The sequence below is a fragment of the Dromiciops gliroides genome, chromosome 1, assembly GCF_019393635.1.
Source record: "Dromiciops gliroides isolate mDroGli1 chromosome 1, mDroGli1.pri, whole genome shotgun sequence".
Taxonomy (NCBI): Eukaryota; Metazoa; Chordata; class Mammalia; order Microbiotheria; family Microbiotheriidae; genus Dromiciops; species Dromiciops gliroides.
This window is the reverse complement of record NC_057861.1, coordinates 504,611,181-504,637,831: the sequence shown is the minus strand read 5'-3', so window position 1 is coordinate 504,637,831 and position 26,651 is coordinate 504,611,181. Positions and strand designations below refer to the sequence as shown.

At 45.6% G+C, this 26,651-nt stretch overlaps 1 protein-coding gene across 1 annotated transcript in view; it reads right to left on the bottom strand.

Moving 5' to 3' along the window:
- The window catches only part of MYO15A (myosin XVA), a 143,790-nt gene that overhangs the window by 13,545 nt on the left and 103,594 nt on the right, over nucleotides 1-26,651 (bottom strand). The window contains 12 exon segments of the mRNA XM_043997758.1: nucleotides 271-404; nucleotides 4,468-4,628; nucleotides 6,095-6,191; nucleotides 7,125-7,202; nucleotides 8,492-8,586; nucleotides 15,695-15,825; nucleotides 16,509-16,591; nucleotides 20,802-20,875; nucleotides 21,822-21,894; nucleotides 24,182-24,254; nucleotides 24,802-24,929; nucleotides 25,377-25,576. Coding sequence (XP_043853693.1) covers nucleotides 271-404; nucleotides 4,468-4,628; nucleotides 6,095-6,191; nucleotides 7,125-7,202; nucleotides 8,492-8,586; nucleotides 15,695-15,825; nucleotides 16,509-16,591; nucleotides 20,802-20,875; nucleotides 21,822-21,894; nucleotides 24,182-24,254; nucleotides 24,802-24,929; nucleotides 25,377-25,576 — 1,327 coding nt within the window.

Sequence of the window (26,651 nt, the reverse complement as noted above, 5' to 3'; positions counted from 1 at the left end):
GCCTCAGACACTTGACACTTACTAGCTGTGTGACCCTGGGCAAGTCACTTAACCCCCATTGCCCTGCAAAAAAAAGAAAAGAAAAGATATAGAAAGGGGAGTCCTGAATAGCTATAGCTTTTGGCAAGCTATAGCTTTCAGGCTCTCAATGTCCACCCTTCCTATCTGGTTCTCTCACTTTCCTTGGAAGCTGGACACCTCTGGGAGAATGATTATAGAATCATCTGGAGAGGATGGTGGGGGGGTGGGACAGGGGGCAGGGGTCCTTACACACTGGGCAGATAGACACCATCCTTGGCACGATGCTGGAGGGCAGCTAGCTTGGACACCTGCTGTCGCTGCTGTTCACTGGGTTGTTCAGTGGGTAAACTATTGAAGAGGCCCTTTAGATAATCAGGCAGGACCTAGAAATTGAGGGAGAGTAGAGAATCATAAGAGGAAAGCACACTTTTTTTTTTTTTTTTTTTTTTTTAGGCAATGGGGGTTAAGTGACTTGCCCAGAGTCACACAGCTAGTAAGTGTCAAGTGTCTGAGGCCGGATTTGAACCCAGGTACTCCTGAATCCAGGGCCGGTGCTTTAACCACTGTGCCATCTAGCTGCCCCAAAAGCACACTATTTCATGAGCTACTTTATCTATCTACAAAACAACTAGAGAATCATATCAAATAATAGCATTAAATACTGAAGTGAAGGATCAATCCAAGTGCTGGAGGAGCTCAGAATAGGGAGAGATCAGCTTGATCAGGGAGGAAGCGATATTTGAGCAGAACTTTAAAAGAAGGAAATTTAGTTAGAGAGGAGAGGGAAGGCAGTGCAGTGTGTACCTGATAGTGTACCTGACTTAGATTCAGGACGATTTGTGTTCAGATCCTTCTGACATACACTAGCAGTCTAACCACAAGCAAATCCCTTAACCTCTCTGAGCCTCAGTTTACTAATCTGGAAATTGGGGATAATTATACCTCTAATGGTTAATTCATAGGGTTGTTGTGAGACTCAAATGACCTAGAATAGGTAAAGTACCATACAAACTTTTCAGCACAAAATGAACATCAGATATCATTATTCTCAAATAAAGGAAAGCAATGTGAGCACAGGCAGGGTGGTTAAGAATGAATTGGGTATATGTGGGTTCCATAAGAATAATCTGGATGAAGTTTAGGTAACATATAGGGAGTAGAGATAAAAGCAGATTATTGAAAAGGTAGATGGAGGCAGATTGTGAGGGGCATTGAATGCCAGCTCAGGGAGTTAGACTTTACCTTATCTCATGTGGGAATGACCAATGAGTGACCCGGACCCAGGCCCAAACCCATATGGAGGGTCAATGAGCCTGCCTCTGGGCATGCATAATAGTGGACCCTGTTTTCTACTTTGGCACATGGGCAAGTACCCTACGACCATTTCCTTTCTGATCACTGTATAGTGAAGAGGGGATCTTTTCATTGGTTGCTGAACCTGAAAGGTCCCAGTGAGTAGACCTTAGTCTCTTTTTCCTGTTAGTGACCAAGCCAATAACTTACTATAAGCCTTTAGCTGGGGAGACGTAGCATTGGTACCAGTGGTGTGCTCTCCCTACATAGGCCCATGTTTGACTGTGAATACCTGGTGCCCTTTTTTATACCAGTTTGCATGTAGCCCTGACGAGCAACCTGCTCAGAGTTTAACCTAGCTCAGCAGAGGATCGACCTGGTAACTGAGATATTAGGTTCTGAAGTAAGGTAGTGAGTGACTTGTTTAACAGCTAGTGACCTAGAAGGGTGAATGCTTTGTAGCAAATGAGTTGAGTTCGAATCCAGTGGAAGTGATGAGGGAGGAGGTAGTGGAGTATGCTCCTGGTCTTAGTGAAGATGCCTTGTAAATTCTATGGCTTTATCTTCTCTGTAATATCCTTTTATAGTAGCTAATCAATCTTAATTGTTTAAAATTATAATAGTGCACCAACCACTCAACCAATGATCTAGATATGTTAAGGATTGTTAAGGGGTCCCCTGAGCTTATCTTTTTGAGTTGCCATATTTCTCAGAAACACTGAACCCCAAAGCATGCAGGAGGCCCTGACTGTGTCAAGGACAAAGTGCCCCCCCCAGCTGACAATTTGTTGTTTGTACTCCTAAGTAGATTCCCTGTGTGTCTCTGGGGTGCCAGCCAGTCTGTACCAGGCTGAGAAAAATGCCTGTGCAGCTGGGCTCCTTTGCAGATAAGCAGACCCTCCCATCTTCATAGTTCCAAGGGAAAAGAATGTGGCTTTAGCCATCCCCTTGCTCCTTCCCAGGGGTGAGTGGTTTTGTCTATTTTCCCACTGTTACCGCACAAGTCTCCTCCCCATGTGTGAGAAAATTATTAATAATAGGGCTTGCTGAGAGAGCCAGGCCTGACTTTTCTTAAGGTCAGCTCAGAGTCAGGAAATTACCTCATTCAAAACCATACCTACCTGAAAGCCTTGTTCCCGCCAGAGGATCTGTTCTCTGACCTCAGCAGGACTGCACCAAACCGCCCTCAAATCCAGTGAACCAATAGATTTGAGTGATGCTAGTCAATCAGCTTTGAACAATGTGTATGGGCGGGCTCTGCTCCTGCCCTCAGCAAGCTTGCACAGACACCTGCTCTCTTTGGCACAGGAACTCGGTGAGAGCAGACTCAGCCCTCTAGGGTTCCCCATTTTCTCTCTTCTCTCTCTTCTATTTCCTAGCTAGCTTTTCCTATCTTTCAGAGCCATGTGCACTCTCTTTACTAATATTTAATGTGCTTTAATAAATGCTTAATGCCCCCAAACTGGTGCAGTATCCTCTAATTTCTAAGTAACAAATATACGATAAACCCCAGCCAATTTTCCCTACACTTGGAACCATAAAAGGGCGACCACATATAGTTTTACCCTCCACACGTGCCACGCCCCTTCTTGTTTTCTCTTCTTCCTTTTGTTGTACTATCATAAATATGCAAACTTCTGTGAGGACTGTGAACTCTTTGGGTTCCACATTTCTCTTGTAATAAGTCTGGTTTTCACCTAAGTCTGATGATGTAGTGATTGCCTGTTGACAGAGACTAGCTATAATTGGCAGCATGGAAATGGAGACTTGAGCTGATAGTATTAGAAAGACACTCTACTACCCACTCAAGGGTACCCCTAGAGTCCTGAGAAAGAGATGTAGCTAACCAGCCCTCTGGGGAGCCCAACTCACAGACAGATGTGAGAGCTGGGAAAATGATACAAAGGCTATATTTATAAGCAACAGGGAGCCCTTAAACCTCAACCTGAAGCATTGTATCTTATTCCCTGATGGATTTTTTTTTTTGTCCTTGAATCTGTGTGGTTCCCTGGGCTGGAGAAATGTTGACCTCAAGCTAATGACTTGTTTCCCTTTGGTGGCTGCTGGTGCATGTTGGGGCATCTGCCCCATGACTCCCACCTCCCTTTTCCCTTCTTTCCACTGTCAGGCCACAGAGCGAAGTTTACAGTGTTTATCACAATGGAAAAGAAAAGTATACATGGGGGCAGCTAGGTGGCACAGTAGATAAAGCACTGGCCCTGGATTCAGGAGGACCTGAGTTCAAATCCAGCCTCAGACACTTAACACTTACTAGCTGTGTGACCCTGGGCAAGTCACTTAACCCTCATTGCCCCACCCCACCCCCCCCCAAAAAAGAAAAGAAAAGTATACACAGAGATCAAGAATAAGAACATAAGCAATAGAGAGTATCTAAAAGGATACCTAAAAAACGTATAATAAATAAAAATAGTTTATTAGAAATTACCGGGGTTCACTAGATGACTTCCAGATGGTGGTTCTATCCTATCTCCTCCCTAAAAAATCCTTTGGGTCAAGTCTGTTCCAGAATGATTCTCTCCCAGGCTAGAGTGTTGGGAATCTTCCTCACATTTTGTAATGCTTTTGTTCAGTCATTTTCAGTCATGTCTGACTCTTCCTAACTCCATTTGGGGTTTTCTTGGCAAATAATGGAGTAGTTTGCCATTTCCTTCTTCAGCTCATTTTGGAGAGGAGAAAACTGAGGCAAACAGGGTTAAGTGACTTGCCCAAGGTCACATGGCTAGTAATTGTCCAAGACTGAATTTGAACTAGGAAAGATGAGTCTTCCTGACTCTAAGCCCAGGACTCTATCCACTATGCCACCAAGTAATCACTAAATACCCACATCTTCCTTCTAAGGGAAAGAGTTCTCATAAAAGATATAGTTATACCCATCCTTGCTTCCCCTCCCCCACCAAAGGAATAATCTAATCCATCACCTAGTTCATTTCCAAAGGTAAAAAGGGCAATACCTTTCATTACACACACCCAGGCTTATTTGGACACACTAAGAGATAGTTTCCTCCCTTCCCCCATCCTACCGTCCATTGGCCCCTAATAAACGTCCTGGAGGGAAATGCTGGTCTCTCAGTTACTGTCACCCTCCCTACCATCCCACCCCAGCTAAGAGTCAGGTAGCACAAGTGGGCATACCTGGCTGTAGTGCATGGTGACATAGAGCTCATTCTCAAACTTGAGTGGCTGGGTCCACAGGATGCGCCGGTACCAGAATGTGTATCCACTGTCCACCTGCTCCATCTCTGAGGCTACATCGAGGATGTAGTCCCGCCGGCTCAAGGGACAGACGTTCTGGCCTGAGTAAGGAAAGCAGTGGAGCTTTGTGTATGGGTGCATTGTGTGCCCCCATGTACAAGGTGTACCTACAGCTTTGTTTATTTCTCTGGCTCTGTCCAACAATTTACTCAGTTATGATTTATTAAGCACCTAATGCATGCAGAGTGCTGTGCTTGGTACTGGTTGAGGTATGAAGTTTAGCTAATAATTTTTTTTTTTGATGAGGCAATTAGAGTTAAGTGACTTGCCCAGGGTCACACAGCTAGTAAGTGTTAAGTGTCTGAGGCTGGATTTGAACTCAGGTTCTCCTGACTCCAGGGCCGGTGCTCTATCCACTGTGCCACCTAGCTGCCCTTTTAGCTAATAACTTAATAGAATGTAAGCTCCTTTTCTTTTCTTTTTCTTTCTTTTTGTGTGTGTGTGTGTGTGTGTGTGTGTGGCAATTGGGGTTAAGTGACTTGCCCAGGGTCACACAGCTAGTAAGTGTTAAGTGTCTGAGGCTGGATTTGAACTCAGGTCCTCCTGACTCCAGGGCCGGTGCTCTATCCACTGCGCCACCTAGCTGCCCTTAGAATGTAAGCTTCTTGAAGGGTAGGGACTTTTGTTTTTGTATCCTCAGCAGAGTTTGCTACATATAAGATACCTAAACGCTTGTTGATTGATTAATAAGACCTAATCTCTACCCCCATAGAATTTATGGGTTAGTAGTATATGTATCTCAGTGGAAAATACACTGGGGCTGGAGTGAGGAAGCTCTGAGTTCAAATCTGGACTCGGATATTTACTAGCTGTGTGACCCTGGGCAAGTCGCTTAATCCTGTTTGCCTCAGTTTTCTCATCTGTAAAATGAGCTGAAGAAAGACATGGCAAGTATCGTTGCCAAGAAAATCCAAAATAGGGTCACAAAGAGTTGGACATGACTGAAATGATTGAACAATAATGACAAGCATATGTATATGGACATGTATGTAAGTATATGCATGTGTGTGCATGCATGCACGTGCACTTATTTTGGTTTACGTTTATAAATGTAAAGACATCATGGCTTAGGGAAGAGTGCTAGCCTTGGAGCCAGGAAAACCTGGGTTCAGGTTCTGCCTCTGAACTTACTGCCTATATGACCCTGAATAATCACTGCCCCCCAGCGATGAGATTTCCCTTTTTGGACCATCTTTTAACCTCCTGCCCAAACTTTCCCCTGATGTTTCAGAAGTTGAGGCCTCCTGCCAGAGGGGCCTAGGAGGTAGTCTCAGGGACCCAGGATCATACATAGCCACCAACAGGGGGACACTTTCTGTCCTTAGAGCTAGATCCTGGGTCTCCATGTCAAGGGACATGGGGCAGGGAGGGGAGACCTCTTAGATTAAATTCCTCTACCCCCACCCTCATACACCCCAGCCAGGCTTCCTGAGAAGGGCACTTATCATGAGCCTCGGGGGTAAAGGTGGGAAGGGGGTCTCTTCCCCTTTCTTCCCTGACCTCTTACCTTGGTTGGTGACAGCGAAGATCACATATTCACTGACAGCCTCAGCCCTTGTCAGGCCCATCTCGATGCAGATCTCTGACACCACATCTAGGGCCACCTAGAAAGAGAGGTCCCAATGACGGGAGCAAATGAGCAGTTGCCTCCTGCTAGTCAGATACCCATCAGGCAAGCTGAAAGAGGGCCGTGCCAGAGGGGTAGCTCTTTGGTGTCAGTGCCACAGGGCATGCTTTTTTTTGGTGGGGCAATGAGGGTTAAGTGCCTTGCCCAAGGTCACACAGCTAGTAAGTGTCAAGTGTCCCAGGCTGGATTTGAACTCAGGTCCTCCTGAATCCAGGGCCAGTGCTTTATCCACTGTGCCACCTAGCCGCCCCCAGGGGTAGCTCTTTGGAATGGGATCCATGAGGGAAGGGTTCTTTTGTGGAAGACACCGAAGGGGTCATGCAGGACCAGCTCCAGTATCCCAGAGTTTCAACTCCCTCATCATCACCACCACCAATAACATTTATTGAGGACCCATCAATGGCCAAGCACTATGTTAGGCTCTGGGCACATGAAAGAGCCCTGGCTTTCACAACACTTACGTCCTATTGGGGAACTAGAAGTATATCCAAGGTGATTTTTATAGGGGGAGTGCTAGCAGCTAAGGAGATCAGGAAACACTGCATGTAGAAAGTGATGGCTGAGCTGAGCTCTGGAGGAAGTTAGGGAATCTATGAAGGGGAAGTGAGGAGGGAATGCATTCCATGCAGGGAGTACCCCTGGAGTGGGGCAGTGGTGCCAGCCTGGAGAAAGGCATGGAGAAGAGGACAAGGAGGCTAGATCGGCTGGACGCTGGATCGTAGAGGAGGTAAAGAGTCATAAGCCTGGAATACATGTTGCCTCCTGTCCTATACCCTCAGTCTCTCCCTTCAAAGAATCAGGTGGCTCTGGGGTCATCCAGGAAACCCTCATCAGTGTGTCTGACCTGGAGGAGCAAAGGGCTGTGTCTCTATCAATATCAGATGGGTCTGGGGCCTGGTTCTCGCTTTACCGTGCAGGTCTTGATCTTCAGGTGGCGTTCAATCCCTCCAGGAAGGAGAAACAGTTGCCTCTTGGAACTGCGGCCAGCCTGTGGGTGAGGAGGGAATGAGAGTGTGTGTGTGTGTGTGTGTGTGTGTGTGTGTGTGTTGGGGCGGGGCAAAGATTCAAAGGAGGTAGATCCCTCAGGATCTTGAAAGGGCAGAAGTAGATAGAGATTGCAGAGAGGGAAATCTCATTCTGATGTTAGGGAAGGGGCAGCTAGGTGGCACAGTGGATAAAGCACTGGCCCTGGATTCAGGAGGACCTGAGTTCAAATTTGACCTCAGACACTTGACACTTACTAGCTGTGTGACCCTGGGCAAGTCACTTAACCCTCATTGCCCTGCAAAAGAATTTTTTTAAATGACTGATATAAGAAAGCAAATGTCACCTGATGTTAGGGAAGACTTCCTTTTACAACCATCCAATTAGAGCTATCCCAAAGTAGAACCTTGGGAGGGGGTGGGTTCTCTCTCATAGGAGCTCTATAAGACACTATTATTGGATATGTCGTAGTGGGGATTCCTTACAGGTTGGACTAGAAGGTTTCTGAGGCCCCATCCAACTCTAAGATCCCGTGATTCTGTGAATCCAGTTTCTTCTTCCTTTCTAGGGATCTCTTTCTACTGAGGGTACTGGGAGTCGTGGGGGTGACCTATACATGTCCAAGTAGGAGTACCTGGATGAGCTGACTTATCCCAGTGTCCCATTCAAGGACCATATTCTTTTCCAAACCACCTCTTTGGGAAGGATCTCTCTGATCACTTTGAACACATAATAATTTTCTTCTGGACTCTTATAGTACTTGGTACTGGTCTTGCTCATCTTGGCACTTGACCATATACTGTCCCAAGTTGCTCCCCAATTATTTCTTTTCTTTCTTTTTTTTTTGGTGGGGCAATGAGGGTTAAGGTCACACAGGGTCACGCAGGGTAACACAGCTAGTAAGTGTCAAGTGTCTGAGGCTGGATTTGAACTCAGGTCCTCCTGAATCCAGGGCCAATGCTTTATCCACCGTACCACCTAGCTGCCCCCTTCCCAATTATTTCATATACAGGAGTCTTTCCAATTAGACTGCAAGCCCCTTGAGGGCAAGGACTAGGTTTTGAAGTTTTATGTGCCTATGTAAGTCTGGGTTCACAATAGGTACTTGGTATAGACTGGGTGATTGGTGTGATCAGCCAAGTTATAAGCTTCCCTAGATCAGGTGTGGGTGGCACCTCTGCTGTCTGATGAAACCCAGAGACCAATCTAGGGGGTGTGTCTGGGCTAGGCTGGAGGAGGAGCTCCCACCTACATTACTCCCATCTCTCCCTCCCTCCGCACTTCCCAGCTTACCAATATGGCCCTCAACTCCATATTGCTGGGAAGTTCACTTCGACCACCAAACTGGAAGGTTTTCTGAAGGTTCTGCTCACAGGCCTTTGCAATCCCTGTCAACATTGTGCCATGTTTAGTGGTTTATTTACCACTCCCCTCTCCACCCACAAATTTCCTTTCTCAATTCAACAAGCATTTATTAAGCACCCACAGTGTGTCAGGCACTGATGACACAAAGATAAAAGCCCAAACAGTTCCTGTCCTCACGGAGCTGATATTATCTTCCTTGACTTCCTCTGCCTAGGTTCTCAAAGGGCATAGCTATGCTGTCAGTTCCATGGAACATTTGTAATCCTGTGCACATGCTCAAGTGTGTCCTCAGCAAAGGATAATACTGTACCTTGAATAACAAGTTTGAGAACCACTGGAGTAGAATCTCCATCAAACCTGTCTTATTTAACCCCCTTGGAAGCCTCTCCACCTTATCTCTTCCCCCATTGCTGTCTCCAACTCCAGGGAGTTTTCCTTCTCCCTGGCGGGGGGGGGGGGGGGGGGGGGGGGGGGGGGGGGGGGGGAAGCTCTCATAAAAAATACTAGAGTTACACCCACCCCTGACCCACCCCCTTCTGAAGGAATAACCTCATAATAATAATAACAACAATACTGATAATAATTTGATTATTATAATAAATTGATAATAATAATATTGATAATGATAATAGTAATGATGATGATAATAACCACCTCCACAGAGCTGCCAAGTGGATTTTCCTAAAGCACAAGTCTGACCATGTCAACTACCTGGGGGCTCCCTATTATCTTTAGTTCTCTATTTGGCACTTAAGGCCCTTTACAATCTGGCTCCAATCTATCTTTCCAGCCTTATTCTACATTTTCCCCCTTCACGTATGATACAACTAATCAAAGAAACCTTTTTACTCTCTCTCCTGTCCCTGCACTTTTGCATAGGGATGTCCTCTTTTCTTTTCTTTTCTTTCTTTCTTTTTTTTTTTTTTTGGCAGGGCAATGAGGGTTAAGTGAATTGCCCAGGGTCATACAGCTAGTAAGTATCAAGTGTCTGAGGCCAAATTTGAACTCAGGTCCTCCTGAATCCAGGGCCAGTGCTCTATCCACTGTGCCACCTAGCTGCCCCTGTTCTCTTTTCTGAGAGTAAACTCCTCTACCTCCCTTGGGACTAATTAGTTTGTCACTACATCAGTCTTCTTACTTTCCTTCCCCATTACTTGGAAAGAGTAGTCAAAAGAAGGAGTTCTCTCTTCTCAAAATCCATCTCCCCTTCCATTCCCCTTCTGGCTATGGCAAGAGACTTCTCAGGGATCCTTAGCCTTGCTTCCTTTTACCACCATCCATCCTTTCACTAAACCTTACTAAGGAGCTGGAGATAGAAACCTAGAGAGTAGAAAGCAGGAGGTGCTAGACCTCAACTTAACTAGGGATAGAGAGAGCTTAGACCCGTGATTCTACTGGACAAAAAGTGACACAGGTTGACACTGTCTTGGCAACTTATAGTCTTAGAGCATTGAGAAGTTAAGTGACTTGCTCAGAGCACTGAGAGATTAGGTGATTTGCCCAGGGTTACACAGCTAGTATGTGTCAAATGTGGGTGTGGGCTATAACCTATGTCTTCCTGCCTTGAGGCTAGCTCCCTCTACTATCTTATGTTGCTTGTGTAATTGAACTATGACCCTAAAAGCAGAACAATTTTTACCCCCTTTTCAAGTCCCCAATAACAATGTAATGCAAGAACCAGAAGGGACTTTGGAGATCATCCAGTGACTAGGCTATAAAATGAAGAGGTTGGACTACATGACTTCTTTTTTTTTTTTTTTTTTTTTTTAGTGAGGCAATTGGGGTTAAGTGACTTGCCCAGGGTCACACAGCTAGTAAGTGTTAAGTGTCTGAGGCCGGATTTGAACTCAGGTCCTACTGAGTCTAGGGCCGGTGCTCTATCCACTGCGCCACCTAGCTGCCCCTACATGACTTCTTAACATGGGGTCTATAAGCCTGTTTTAAAATATTTTGATAATGGTAGTTTGTTAGAATCGGATTCTTTTGTAATCTATTTTAAGCATTTAAAAACATTATTCTAAGAAGGGTTCCATAGTTTTAGTAGACAGAGGGGAGGGGGTGGAGGTGGGTTAAGAAACTCTGCCCTAGTCTAACTCTCAAGAAACAAAAGACCCAAAATGGGGAAGACTTGCATAGTCCACAGATGAGTCAGGACCAAGGACAGATCCCAGACCAGGGAACAGGTATGACAAGAACCTGGGTCTCCTCTGAACCCCATGTTCTTTCCAATAAAGCAAGCTAACCTCCTTCAAATATAATCAAATGGATTTTTAAAAACAGAATCAAAATTATTATTTTAGAAAAATTTTTGGTGAGGCAATTGGGGTTAAGTGACTTGCCCAGGGTCACACAGCTAGTAAGTGTTAAGTGTCTGAGGTCAAATTTAAACTCAGGTCCTTCTGAATCCAGGGCTGATGCTCTATTCACTGCACCACCTAGCTGCCCCTCAGAATCAAAATTAAAACAGAAAAAAGCCTCTAGAGATTCACTTTGAACTGGACCAAATGATATTTTCTTTGGCATAATAGTTAGAGGTTGACACTAGAATCAGGAAAGACCCACCTCTTATACACACCTTCTGACCATGGATAAATGATTTAGTTTCTCGGGGCTTTAGGAAACTTTCTAAGACTGTAAGGAGTTTCAAATATGTCAATAGAGGGAGTTTCCATAAGAGGAATTGCCCATGTCAATTATATCCAGACCAGACTCCTACCTCCCCTCCAAGCAGAGGGAAACAAGATCACAAAACTGACATTTTCTCTAGCCTAGCATATCACAGGATCATATCATTAGGGTTGGGAGGGACCTTAGATGTCAAGTTATCCAACCTCTTCATTTTATAGAGGAGCAAAACTAAGGTTTAGAGGGGTTAAATAATTTACCTAAGGTCACAGAGGGACCAGTTGGGTAGGATTTCATCCCAGGTCTTTTTTGAATCTAAATTCAGCCCTCTTTCATGCAACAGGGATGTTCATATATGTAATATATGTTTGTCGAATGACTGGAATTGAGCCTGACCCAAAAGACTGCCTTAAACATAACCACAATAAATTGTCAACAAGAGAGCTGAGAATTGAGAGGAACTGAAAGGCATAGGAAAGCACCTCCCCCTTCCCTGAGGTATCTCCCCTACCAGGTGCCATTCATCTTTCAAGGTTAAAGTCTTGCCCTCTTCTCATTCTTCCTTTACAATACAAAGCCCTGGGAGGGAAGCCCATTCAGTCTCCAACATGTCCCTGGGAATGAGACTATCAGACACATTTCTCTCTCAGAAGGAATCCCTAAAAAAACCAAGTGGACTAGATGGGTCTGAAGGTGGGGAGAGGCTCTGAAAAAAAAGAAAAGAATAAGAAGGGAGAAATGAGAGCCCTCAAGGACAAATTTAGGTATCATAATTTTGCAAAGAGATGCTGAAGGAAAGATAATGACTCTAAGTCTCCCTCCCCTCGCCCCCAAAGAAGGCCCCTTCCTCACTTTCCCTCTGTGGGGGAAGGGAGGGCTTCTGAGGGTTTCCTTCAGTGATAAAGAAGAGGTCAATGATCAGCCTCTTTGTTCAGACCCTAGATAGCATCTCTGGGAATTAGGGAGGGAGGCAGTGGTTCAGGGCTGGGCTCTAGGAAGAACTCCATTGATTGGAAGGATCCTGAGAATTTCTTTTTTTTCCTTTTTCTTCTGGGGCAGGTTCACAAATTTTCCAAGTTGTAGCTCTTCTACAGCTTAATTTTGACTTGGTATCTTTGTATTGTTCACTGAATAGAATCCAAACCTCCAAGAGCTTCTCAGGCTGGCTCAACCCTACTTTTTTTCTTTTTCTTTTTTTCTTTCACATCAGCTGTTTCTATTTGTACTCTTTTGTTTTTCTTTGTTTTGTTTTGTTTTGCAGGGTAATGAGGGTTAAGTGACTTGCCTAGGGTCACACAGCTAGTAAGTGTCAAGTGTCTGAGGCCAAATTTGAACTCAGGTTCTCCTGAATCTAGGGCCAGTGCTTTATCCACTGCAGCACCTAACTGCCCCCTCTACCCTACTTTTCTAGGCTTGTTTTCCTGGCCTTTCTGTTCTTTTGGCTGAGTATGACCCAAGTATGCATCTCTGCCTTTTGATTTTTCCTGCTCATTTACTCTTGAGGTGTTTTTTTTTCACTTATTAACAAGCATTTATTGAGTGCCTGCTACATCCCAGGTACCATGCTAGGCATTGGGAATACAAAGAAAAAAAAGTAAAATGGGGGGGGGGTCAGTAAAATTGAATGGAAAAAAATCTATCTTTATTTTCACTAGCTTATAACTGGAATTTGGAATTTACTTTAATTACTTAAAAAACATTATTCTGAGAAAGGGCCCATAGGTTTCACCATCCTGCTTTGGTAGTCCAAAACACAAAATAATCTAAAAATTTCTGGTCTAAATGGAGAGAGTAGGGGCAGCTAGGTGGTGCAGTGGATAAAGCACCAGCCCTGGATTCAGGAGTACCTGAGCTCAAATCCAGCCTCAGACACTTGACACTTACTAGCTGTGTGACCCTGGGCAAGTCACTTAACCCCCATTGCCTTGAAAACAAAACAAATAAAAGGAGAGAGTGGTCAATATTGTCAAATGTTGCAGAGTAACCAAGGATAAAGGGTGAGAAAGAAATCATTGGATCATTGGTGTGAGAAAATGGGTAGTTGTCTCCTCTCAATGAGGATATAATAGTCAATCATACTCCTCCTGACCTGTTTGTAGTACAAAGGTCTCCGATCCCCTCCTCCCCCTCAGGCTAACAAAATCACATGGTTCAAGGAGTCCTGTTCTCAATAAGGTCCACTCTGGAGTTGTGTCCATATAAGGAAGAATAAGGTCCACTGCTGAGTTATGCCCATAAAAGGAAGAGGGATGAGAATACTGTGTTCTGATTAGCTAGTTTTTGTGTGTAGAGTGTAACCCTTGAGTAATTGGACCAATGATGAAGAAGGGGAGGGTCCATTTGCATTAGGGACTAGAATATAAAACAGGGCCTGCAAGCCCCCTTTCTTTGCACCCACTAGCTGCACACTAGGGTGCCTCCTCATGAGAAGGAAATAAAAGAGCCTTTGTCACATCGCTGCTGAGTTCCTGAGAATTAATGAGAAGAGGATTGATTTTCCCTCACAATTAGTAACTTTGGAGAGGGTAGTTTTCAACAAGTAGGTAGACAGAAGTCAGATAACTTGAGGTTATGGATTAGGAAGTGAGAAAGTAGAAGCAATGAGTATGCAGATGGTCTTTCTGGAAGCTGGACTGTGAAAAGGAAGAGAGATATAGGATGGTAGCTTAAGGGGATGGTAGAGTCAAATGAAGACTTTTCAGACTGAAATCCAATTCAACCTTCAAGGCATACCTCATTCTTGTTTTTGGTTTTTTTTTTGTGAGGCAATCGGGGTTAAGTCACTTGCCCAGGGTCACACAGCTAGTAGGTGTCAAGTGTCAGAGTCCGGATTTGAACTCAGGTCCTCCTGAATCCAGGGCCAGTGTTTTATCCACTGTGCCACCTAGCTGCCCCTGCCTACCTCATTCTTGAAGTCATTCATAATTGCTATCAGTCACACTGATCTCTCTTCTTTCCCTCCCATGAACACCTATGGCATATACACTTGTTATGGCCCCTGGGTACCTCAGAAGTTTTCTGGGGGTAAATCAAAGAATATTCTCCTTGAGAAACTAAACCAAAGGACAAATACAACTAAAGAGATAAGTGGAACTGGGTTAGCTCCAGGACCACCATCCTTCATTCCAGTCTCCCCCACCCCTCTGGGAGATAAGATTAGGTGTGGCTGCTGCCTTTGTGGCATGAGGAGGACAGAGATGGCTTGAGAGATCCAGAGCCCCCCCCTCACCCAACTTCCCCCAGCCACCACCAGTGGGGAATGGTCCTCCCCCAACAAGGGAACTTTCCATAGTCAGATGATCACCTCATGGGAACACCATGGTCCTCTATAAAAGCATCTGCCCGTCTCCTGCTCAAGGAGATAGGTATCTCAGAGAGCTATGCCTCTGTGCCATGCCTTCTCCCCATGAGAAGTCCAAGGACTTCTCTCTTGGTTTCTTTTCCCTAGCACCTAAATAAACTATTCTAATTGGATTTGTGTGCAAGAGGGTGTAATTCTTTACAGAATTCCTAAGAACCCCTACCCCAAACCCCCATAATTTCCCCCATAACACACTCATCAATGGTCATTTACCAAGTATTACCTGATACTGTTATGTATTTTTTCATATCTGTGGTGTTGTATCCCCAGTTAGACTTACTGAGGGCAAGGAGGGTGTGTGTGTGTATGTGTGTGTGTGTGTGTGTGTGTTTACATATATTTTGCTTTTGCTTCTCCCCACTTCCCCCTCCCTGGGCATAGTAGGCACTCAAAATAGAATTGTGGAAATTTGGTGGTTGTGTCCCTAGCTCCTCCATCCCCGCCCCAAAGCTAATTGTGCCTAATTAGCAGTAAACTCTTAACTAGCAACTTTGGCAGCAGCATAGAACTCACCCTTAAATAAACTTTTGTTTTGTTTTTGTTTTGTTTTTTTTTAGTGAGGCAATTGGGGTTAAGTGACTTGCCCAGGGTCACACAGCTAGTATGTGTTAAGTGTCTGAGGCCGGATTTGAACTCAGGTACTCCTGAATCCAGGGCCAGTGCTCTATCCACTGCACCATCTAGCTGCCCCTTAAATAAACTTTTAAAGACAAATTCAATTGAAGGGTAGAGAGCCTCCAGGGCATGGAACCCAACTCCTGGTCACCTGAAGTGTCCAAGTCTTGGAGAACAGTCAGGAGAGGAAACAGGACTAGGCCAACTAGAGAGGTGAATACTTGGGCTATAGTTTAGGGTGGAGAGGGAGATGGGGTGGAGAGAAGGAAGTAGCCCATCTGATAGCTTCCTATTTTAACTGATTATTCTTGCTAACTAGGTGCCAAATTCAGCTGCTTCTAAGCTGCTAAAGGAATGTAAAATGCTTTCAACACCTTCTAAACTATAGGGCCCCGGGGGAAAAGATGGGGTTCCTTAGTTATGGTTTTCATGGCCAATCACAGTTTCCATGAGGTGACAAATGCTTCCTGAACCCTGGCGAGGACAGTTTGCTGCCCCCACCATCAGCCTCTCCTCTCAGGAGCACTCACCCTGGAAGTGCAAGCCGGGACTTCTGCATACATCCTGAAAGAATCGGAAGAGGTATGGCTTCAGGACATCTGAGCACTTGTGGTAGGCGGCCAGGATGTGCAGCAGCCTCCAGCCTCTTTGGCAGCTGTCCCTGTTGAGGTACACAGGAGGATGCTATCATTAGGCCAGGCTGCTGCCCCAGATTCAATAGGTGTGCCTTGGAATTATCAAAGCTCGCCCAGCCCCTCCATCTGAGGTATTTTCCTCCCGGGCATGATGGTTGGACATGGGAATTTGGAATCTAAGAGATTCTAAAGCTCTTGGGAAGGGTGGAGTGAAAACCTGAGAGAGTGAAGGGGATTAGAGGGAGGAAAGAGGGGAGAGGAAGGGGGGGGGAGATAAAGAATGGAGAGTAGGTGAGGAACAAGGGAAGAGGGAGGTGGGTAGACCAGGAGGGGAGAGAAGCAAAGAGGAAAGGGGGAAGGTCTGAGGATGGGAGTGAGGCTGGAACATCAGGATCATAGCATCATCAGACTGCCACCTGATACATTTAGGGGATTTGTCCAGAAGCCTGTGGGGCAGCTGACATCATGTACTCTATTTAAAGGTGTAGTTGCTGGTTATCCTGGACAAGGGCCTCAGAACCCAGAGTGCGCCCTATTTCTTCCCTCATGCCCAACTTTGGAGTGAGCCAGCCTGGAGGCTGGGATGGCTCTCCAAATGGGAGGAACCTGAGACTTTACCATCCTCTGCGGTTCTACAAGTCTGGAGGAAAGGAGCAGAGGGAAGCTGGAAGATTTCTGTGCTCCAGGGTGGGCCAGGGGCCTCACTCACGGTTTGGAGCTGGTGTTGTCTGTGATCTGCTTGATGACCTGGCAGTAGGCTTCATCTCGAAGTACTTCATGGTCCCTGCAGAGCTGCAAAAAGGACAATAAGTTTAGAGATGGAGGAGACATGAGAGACCACCAAATCCAACCCCGTCATTTTACCAGTGAAGAAACCAAAATTCCAGGATTCAAAATGATTTGTTCAGGTTATACACAGAATTAAGTGGCAGGGTGAGATTCAAACTCAGGACCTCTAACCTCAAATATAATACCACACAAACCCCGCACTGGATCTCTGGGTTACAAACCCAAACCTTAAGCAATATATTGCTTTCATAACTCCTAACACTCTTTTTTGTTTGTTTGTTTTTGTTTTTGTTTTTTTGAAGGGCAATGTGGGTTAAGTGACTTGCCCAGGGTCACACAGCTAGTAAGTGTGTCAAGTGTCTGAACCTGGATTTGAACTCAGGTCCTCCTGAATTCAGAGCTGGTGCTTTATCCACTGCGCCACCTAGCTGCCCCCAACTCCTAACACTCTTAACATTGCTTTCGTAACTCCCAGAGATACCACCTTAGTTCTGGCCCTCATCACCTTTTCCCCAGCTATTCCAAAGACCTCCTAATTGGCCTCCCTGCTTCAAGTCTCTCTAACCCATCCTCCCACAGATGCCAATGTGACTTTTCTAAAGCATAAATCTGACCAGATCACTCCCCTGCTCAATAAACTCTCTATGACTCCTGGGATAAAATACATACTTTTCTTTTGATTTATAAAGCTCTTCATGACCTGGCTCCAACCCAGCCTTATTATACATTACTCCCCTTTCCACATACCATAGTCCAGGTAAACAGACCTTCTCTCTGTTACTCAGAACTCCATCTCCTGTCTCCATATTTGCCTAGAATGCCCTTGCTTCTCTGCTTCATAGAATACTTCCTTCAACTAAAGCACTTTGAGTGGTTTTTGTTGTCGTTTTGTTTTATTTTTGTGGGGCAATGAGGGTTAAGTGACTTGCCCAGGGTCACACAGCTAGTAAGTGTCAAGTGTCTGAGGCCAGATCTGAACTCAGGCCCTCCTGAATCCAGGGCTGGTGCTTTATCTACTGTGCTGCCTAGCTGCCCTGCACTTTGAGTTTTAATGGCTTAAAACTACACTAAGACTTTTGGAACACTGTGTGCATATGTACATGAGTGTGTATACTTATATACGTACCTGTTCCAATGGAATGTCAACCCCTTGAAAGCAGAGATTGTTTAATTTTTTTGGCCAACTTCCTGAAGTCCTTTTAGGTAATTAGGAACTGAGATATAAAAACAGCCTTGGGTCATGTTATAAAAATGCTTAGTGTGTTCTCATACTTCTGGTGCTTCTAATAATATTATAACTACCTACTATGTGTAAGGCACTGTGCTAAGCACTTTTTAATTATTATCTCATTGGATCCTCACAACAACCCTGGGAGGTAGGTCCTATTATTATCTCCATTTTACAGATGAGGAAACTGAGGCAAGCATCAATTAAGTGATTTGTCCAGGGTCATACAGCTAGTAAATATCCAAGGCCAGATTTGAACCCAGGGCAACTAGGTGGTGCAATGGATGGAGTGCTGGGCCTGGAGTAAGGAAGACTTATCTTCATGAGTTCAGATACTTAATCTTGTTTGTCTCAGTTTCCTCATCTGTAAAATGAGCTGGAAAAGAAAATGGCAAAAACTACTCCAGTATCTTTTTTTTTTAAATAATCATTCTCTCTCATTACTTGTTTTATTTATTTATTTATTTTTTTAGTGAGGCAATTGGGGTTAAGTGACTTGCCCAGGGTCACACAGCTAGTAAGTGTTAAATGTCTGAGGCCGTATTTGAACTCAGGTACTCCTGATTCCAGGGCCACTGCTTTATCTACTACACCACCTAGCTGCTCCCCACTCCAGTATCCTAGCCAAGAAAATCCCAAAATGGGGTCACAAAGAGTTTGATGCAACTGAAATGACTGAAACAACAACAGCTTCCTGACTCCATGCCCAGGGGGCCACCTAGGTGCCTCTATGACCTATATGTTATGGTATAATATCTAAAATCAGTGAAGCACCTGTGGGTGCTCTAATCTCCTCTCCATGTCCCCTTGATTCTCAGCCTCCTCTCTTCTCCAGCAGATTGTCCCTATTATTATCTCCTTTCTCTCTCTAATCTCCAATTTTTCCCTATCTACTGGAACCTGAGTTGAAATCCTGTCTCAGACTCTAAAGTCACTTAGCCTTAGTGCCCCAGTCATACACAAACATTCTAGGCATTCCTTTATTTTATTTATTTTTAGGCAATGGGGGTTAAGTGACTTGCCCACAGTCACACAGCTAGTAAGTGTCAAGTGTCTGAGGCCGGATTTGAACTCAGGTACTCCTGAATCCAGGGCCGGTGCTTTAACCACTGCACCATCTAGCTGCCCCATTCTAGGCATTCCTATAATAAGATCTGCACTATTTTCTCAGCTCAGCTCCTAATTACCTAGAAGGACTTCAGGAAGTTGGGGACCAAGAGGACTCTACAGCTACATGGTCTTGGCTTGACTCATCTAGGCCTAGCTTGGTCCTCGAGTGCATACTGACCTTGAGCCTATTCTCACTCCAAAGCCACTGCCCTGGGCCCAAGATGGAGACTGGGAAGGGCAGGGGGAGCCAACCACATAGTCTCCCACTGATTCCCCTGAAGACACAGAACTAGCTTAGGGCCTTTCCCCACCCCTGATTCTGTCTACCCCTCCAGTGAGCACAACTCAAACTCCAGGATGGAAAGAAAGTAAGAAATAGTATTGGTTAGTACCCATTCATGATTCCCCAGGGTTGGAGTGAAAGTCTCCCAAAGGTCATCACAGCATCTGCCCAATGTCTTTTGGGGGTAGCTCCAGGTGGAAAAGTCAGGGTATCTCATTCTCCTTCTACCCTTAAGTTTCCCTTTATCTCTGTCCTTGATTCTACCCCAGGCACATTGCACTAGAGAAACCCAAACCTTCTGCTGTTTCTTCCCCAGCCACAGGAGCCCACACTGATCTCTTCCTCCTTTTGGAGTCCTATGACACTGGCAAGGACATTTACTTAACAAACACTGACTGGTCGGGGAAGCTAGGTAGCGCAGTGGACAAAGCACTGGCCATGGATTCAGGAGGACCTGAGTTCAAATCCAGCCTCAGATACTTGATGTTTACTAGCTGTGTGACCCTGGGCAAGTCACTTAACACTCATTGACCTACAAAAACAACAACAAAAAGAAAAACAAACAAACACTGACTGGTATCTAGTTATCTTTTCATCTGTTTATATCTTCTTCCCACTGCTAGACCCAGAAGTTAAGAAGGAGTATGGTGTAGTAAGCAGTATTCAACATTGAGTCAGAAAGACCCAAGTCCAAGTTCCACTCCCAATCCACTTAATATAAGTTACTTAACATCTTTGAGTCTCAGTTTCCTCATCTGTAAAATGGGGATAATCACACCAATGTTGTTGTGAGGCTCAAAGGAGATAATATATGCAAAGCACTTTAAAAATGTCAGCTACCAGGGCAGTTAGGTGGCACAGTGGATAGAACACCGGCCCTGGAGTCAGGAGTACCTGAGTTCAAATCCGGCCTCAGACACTTAACACTTACTAGCTGTGTGACCCTGGGCAAGTCACTTAACCCCAATTGCCTCACTAAAAAAAAAAAATGTCAGCTACCATTACTCTTCACAAGCAGTGAAGGTTTCTTATTTATCTTTTGTATCTCCCATAACATTGTGCCTAGCACAGGTCAACACCCAGCCACCCCCACCCCCAACCTGTCAACATCCTGCCTCCTTTACATCTTGGATATTCTGTCCATGGATGTGGGAAATGGCTTTCAGGGAAGTGAGTGGGGGTGGGGGGGGTCCCATGAGTTTTGCATTTTTGTAATGGAATGAGAGGAACAATAATTGGACCATTGGGACATTGTTTGGTGTCTGTCCCTCCAGGGTATGTACCTGGATTCCACTGGTGAGACTATCCCACTCCTGATAATGCCCTGGATTTTCCCAGCCTAATCTGGAGAGATTGTCCCACCCTCAATCCACTCCTTCCACAGTTTTAGAAGCAACAACCTATTCATCCTCCCAGATCCTGGAGTCATTGACCTGCCCATTAGTACCCCCTGAACTTCCCCAGTCCTGGTCTCAGAGGGCAGCTCTGAACCATAGAATGTCACAGCTGGAAGGAGACTGAGAGGTCAACTTCTGAAACACCTTTGCTTTACAGATAGGAAAAATTAGGCCACAGAGAAGTGAGAAACAAACCTTTAAGAAGGAGCGGAGCACATCCAGCTCGGTCTGGGCCTTCATTGGGAAATCCCCCATGAACTTCATCACAGCTGTAGGAGGTACATACCCACCCGACCCCAAAACCCCAAATTAGCTTCACTCTTCATCTACCTTAATAGCTTTCTTCCTGAACTCTGAGCCTTTCTCTGCCACTGGGGACTCACAAAGAGGAAACTTTTTTCTCAAGTGGCAGGATAGGAAGAAGAGGTCTTTGGGCAAATGGGATACTGGGGCTGTCTTGGATGGGCAGGCATGAGCCAGGCCCAGGAGCAGGAAGAAAGCATTTTGGAACACAAGGTTCTGGAGGTCAGGAGCGCTTTTGTTTCTGTCTTGGTCTCCCAAATGCCTGGCACATGTGAAGTACTTAATGCATGTTTGTTGATGGAATATTGGACAGGGCAGTATTAAGGATGCTACAATAAAGAGGTTATAGCCTGTAACTCAAAGTATATCTGGAGAACAGCCCAAGAGCTGGGGGGTGGGAGGAGTGGGAAGGGGAGGGGGGCAAGAAGGTATGCATGGACTTATTTGTCCTTGGTATCATTCATTTGCTAAAAATGATCTCATTTTCTGAGATGGAATAAGAGGGCTCGGTCCTGGAAATGGGGATTCGGTCCCAGGGTTTGGGGTTTAGTCTAAGAGTTGGAGGCTCAGTCTCAGGATAGGAGTTCAGTCCTGGGGATGCGAATAGGAACCCGGAAATTAATTGGGGTCAGCAATACTTTGCCACCGGACCACCTACCCCATTACTGGAGCTCTCAAAAGAGATGCCGAGCCCTGAGTGTGGGTCAGCTTCATAAAGGGACACCCAATGAGACACACACCCAGACCTTCCCCAAGAAAAGCCCTTATTTCTGCCTCATCTCTTGTATGCTGGGGGTAGGGGCAGAGAAAAGGGGGAAAATGCACTCTTGATGGACGTGTTCCCAAGTCCTTTCAAGGAAAACTACCCCCCAAGAGCCTTGGAAGGCTTCTTTTCCCACCCTCCTCCAGTACCTAGGAACATCTCTGTGGCAATTTTGTTCAGGCTGCTGTTGCTGAATTCAATGAGGGATTCCTGGATTGGTGTCTATATGAAAGAGAGAAAAATGAAGGAGCGTGAAATCAGTGGGGAGCGGGTGGTGGTGGTGGAGAAAACTCTTTGAGCTGAAGGGTCCTCAGAAGTCTAGTCTCACCCTTTCTTTTTACAAAGGGGGAAACTTAGACCTGGAGAAGTCAGGTGATTTGTCCAAGGTCACACAGCCAGTAAGTGTCAGAGCAAGGATTTGAACCCAGATCTTTAGACTCCAAACCCATTACTCTTTCCATAGCACCATGATCTAGAAGCAGAGGCTGTTGGCTGATGACAACAAAATCCAGAAACCACAGAGGAGCACAGCGTTTTCTGGGTCAAAGAGCCAGGAACGTGACACCATTGATAAGGAGGGTCAGGAACACTGTGAAGTGGAGGTGTTCCAATAGATCAAAGACATCTCGTGACATGAAGGACCGTGTTATCTCACAGGGCATCCCCATACAGGACTCCAGTTTGGGGCCAATATCTTTATCAGAGGTTAGCCTCCTGAAGGTCACAGAGACAGCATTTCACAGAAATATTATGATACAAGCTCATTCCTACATCACCGAGTCACTTTGGAGGTCCAGCGGGTAGTCCTAAGCCCACCAGGGACTCTCTACCCCTCCTTTTTGAGAGGGCAACTTAAAACTATAGAATGCTAGAGATACAAGAAAATGTGAACATTGTCAAATGGAAAAAGGGATGTTAAGGAGGCTTTTACCTCTTTGGCCACTCCATTCCAGAAAGTGAAGATATGGGCATGCCCACAGTCATGACGTCAACTCATTATATCATTGTGTTAGATACTATGGTGATGACATCATCGTGTCAGATATCATGGTGATGACATTATCATGTCAGATATCACAGTGATGGCATCATTGTGTTAGATATCATGGTGATGGCATCATCCTGTTTGGTTGGGAAGTGGCAGAGGCAGAGAGCCAGTGATGGAGAAAGAAGGTGGGTGAGAAAATCAAGTGTTCAGGGACTGACTCTATGTACATATTCTTCACTATCCTTGTGCCTGGTATGTTAGCCTCTTCCTGGGGAGGGGGAGAGGGAGAGGAGTGGGCAGAAGGAGGAGATGTGAAAACATTTTTTTGGCTCAATCTTCCCTTTCCAATCTATCTTCCACATGACTGCCAAATTGATATTCTGAAAGCACAGATCTGGCCTTGTCACTCTGCTCACAAAGCTCTAGTGGTTGTATCTTGATTCTCTGTTTGGATTTTAAGGGCTTTCACAATATGGTTCTATTGTCAGTTTCCTCTTCTGTAAAATGGGGGTAATAATAGTACTCATGGGGCAGCTAGGTGGCACAGTGGATAGAGCACTGCCTCTGGATTCAGGAGGACCTGAGTTCAAATCTGGCCTCAGACACTTGACACTTGACACTTACTAGCTGTGTGACCCTGGGCAAGTCACTTAACCCCCATTGCCTCACCAAAAAAACAAAAACAAAAACAAAACCTGTTAATAGTACTCATATCCCAGGGTTCTTCTGAGGATAAAATGAGATGATATTTGTAAAGCACTTTGTAAACCTTAAAGTACTATACTAATGCTGCTGTTGCCTCTTTTTCTGTCTCATCCTCCTCTTCTACTTTTTCCTCTTCTTCTTCCTCGTCCTCCTTCTTCTTCCATCATCATCATCACCACCACCATTACCTTTCCAGGTATATTGTACATCACTCTCCTGGTTGTAACCAAATTGGCTCGCTTGCTATTCCCCACATATGACATTCCATCTTAGGCTGATTCCCCTGTCTTGAATGTGCTTCCTCACAAGTTCTTCCTAAAATCCCTGACTTCCTTCAGAGCTCAGCTTAAGGGCCAACTCCTACAAGAAGCCCATCCCAATTCCCTGTGATATTTTGGTTTTATTTTTTAAACCTTACGTCTCTGTGTGCATGGTGTTTACCTCCAATAAGAACTACGTTCTTTGAAGGTAGAGACTGGTTTGCTTTCTATCTTTGTGTCCCCGTTGCCGAGTACCTGTCCTGGCATACAGTAGATGACTACTGAATGCTGCTTGAATGAATGGGTCAGGAGATGGGGGGAGGGAAGGTGGAAGAAGAAATGAGGGAGCTGCTCTTTTGCTGATACTCCCTAAGCAGGTCCCTAAGGGCAGGGGAAGAGGTGAAGTGGAGATGGGTGGGGAATGATGACCAGTAACTTGGAACTGGAGCCAGGAACCGCGTTCAAGGGTTTCAGGAGACTCCCGGGGAGTAGACCACCAGTCTAAGCCTGGGCGGATGGCTTCCCTCCCCTCTCCACCTCCTGGCCAAGGAAGTACCTTGGAAAATTTCAGCATGTTGCTCATGTCTCTGGATTCTCTTCCTTTCTTGGATTTCTGCCTGAAAGAATCCCTGACACAGGAAACAGGAGAGCTGGTGATTTTCCAACCTTTCTGCCTTTGCTTATGCTACTTCCCTCCTCCAAGAATTATGGGGAATATGACTCATCTTTTCATGCAGATAAGTCTTCCCCCCTTTATTAGGCTGTAAGTTTCTAGAAGGCAGGAACTAGCTTTATACTTCCCCATGTTCCTCCTCTTCTTACCTCCCCATCCAGGGCTGGGCATATTGTGGGATTCATCCAATATTGCTTGACTGACCAATCCAATGGGCAGGTAGGTCTTTGAGGTTGAGGACTGGGTCTGCTCTTACTGGGTTACCCAGGCCAAGCGTGGCCATTACACAAAGTCCGGCTCACCTTGGGGAGGAGCTAATGTCACCCTCAAGCCCTCCCCGACCAGGGCTCCCCCAGAGCCCCCAAAGGGGAAGCCTTTCTCCTTCCTGACCTGCCCCATAGCCCATTCAGAACTCCAGAGATTGGTTTCTCCTCTGGACTTTTGACATCTCCCCAATCTCATCTTTCTCTTTCTTCCATCGTGCACACAGAATCAGAACTCACATGCATCGTCTTTGTGGATCCCGGAAATACTTCTGAGCAAATTCCAGCATTGTGTACTGATGACTGGGAAATAGAGATGCCCCATAGACTTCCTGCCGAGATGTTTCCTCTCCAAACTCCCTGGACCCCTGCAGGGACAAAGGAAGGGTGGAAACTGGGGGAAAACATCTAAAGGATAGAAAATATCTAGTTCTAGACAAAAATATAGTCCTAAGGGATACTATCTGGAACTGAGTGAATCAAGAGCCAACGTAGAGTACTGGATTTGGAATTAAGAGACCTTTAATCTCATCTCTGCCACTAACAAGCTGTGTGGGACCTTGGACAAGCAATTTAACATCCCTGGGCCTCAGTTTCCTCATTTGTAGAACAAATGTTGAAATAGACCAGATCTAACATTCTTGTAATCTAGGAATGAGGGATGAAAATGGGCAGTGGGACAGATTCTTTCTTCCAACAGCTGAGGGGCCTGGACTTGCCCTCTCTTCCCTTGGACAATGTCCATGTGCTAACAGGACCACCTCCCCACCCCTGGCCTTCTGGGTCTTCAAGATCCTTTGAGAAGGAATCATCACCTCCGTCTTCCTGCCAAACTCCTGGGCCACGGTAGAAGAAGCCACGGCTACAGCCACAGCAGCTGCTCTGCCTGACTGGTCCCGAGGTCCCCCCATGTCCAGCTCTGAGGGTAGCTGGAGGAAGTCAGGGGCAGCTACGGGCTGTACCAGGTCCATGGGGAATCGGCCAGGCCTCCCGTGGATGGCCCCAAACTTCCACCCTGTGGGAATCAGGCAGAGGAAAGGGGTTCAGAGAATGTGCCACAGATTTTCCTTATCCCTCAGCATCTTGTGGCCCACCTAAAATGAGTTTGTATTTATTGTGAACATATTTTGTATCGACTGGTATGTTCATCTTCTGTTCCCTGAGAGCAATGTATAAGCGACAAATGAGGTTAATCTGAAAAGCACCATATAAAGGCTAGCTTTTATTACATCATTGTTCCTATTTAAGGGCAGAAGCTTTCATTTTCATCTCTGTATCCCTGGTATCTAGCACAGTGCCTGGTATATAGCCTATGATTAGTACATTTTTCTCGAATGAATGAATAAATGGAGATGGGAAGGCTTAGGGGTTGTGTTCCCTTGAGAGGTGGGTGGAGGTTGAAGAGAGGAGTTTCAGAGGCTGCCCAGATGAATGCCTCCTGTCTTTTCTTCTCTCTATTCGCCCCCACCCCACCACTTCACTCCCCTACCTCCACCAAGGAGCAAAGGGCTAAAAATCTAGTATGATAATCAATGTGATCAGGAGGAGACTCCAGAGGTCTGGCTTCCAATGTCCGACTCTTAAACCATATTTTCCCCAAAATTATTTGGTCCATGACACGTACTTTGGAATCTGCTGGAACCCATCAAAGGGATCAAAATTATAAGCAATCCAATGGGCAAAAAAGATCTGTGTGTGAATAGGCTGCAAAAATGACTTTCACTGAGGAAGAACAAAGACCCTCATTAGTCTTTTCTACTGTGGGGGAGATAATTGATGCAATATTGGTGTGAACCTTGGGGCAGAACTGACCTGGATGGTGAGTGTAGGGTTAGCATCACAAAAATGCTCATTCCTCTATGGCCAGCCAGGCCCCAGGACTCTGCTGAACCCTACCTGGGCTATCACCCCCCTTTCACCTCTTGCTTAGGGGCTGATAATTAAATCGACATGACCACTGCCTCTCTGAAGGATGTGATTATCTCCTACCCTAGGATTCCACTCAGAATCCCTGCAATTTGGAATTGTAGACTGTTTAGGCTGAAGCTTCCTTCCCTGGTCACTACTCCTGTTCCCTCATACCCATCCAT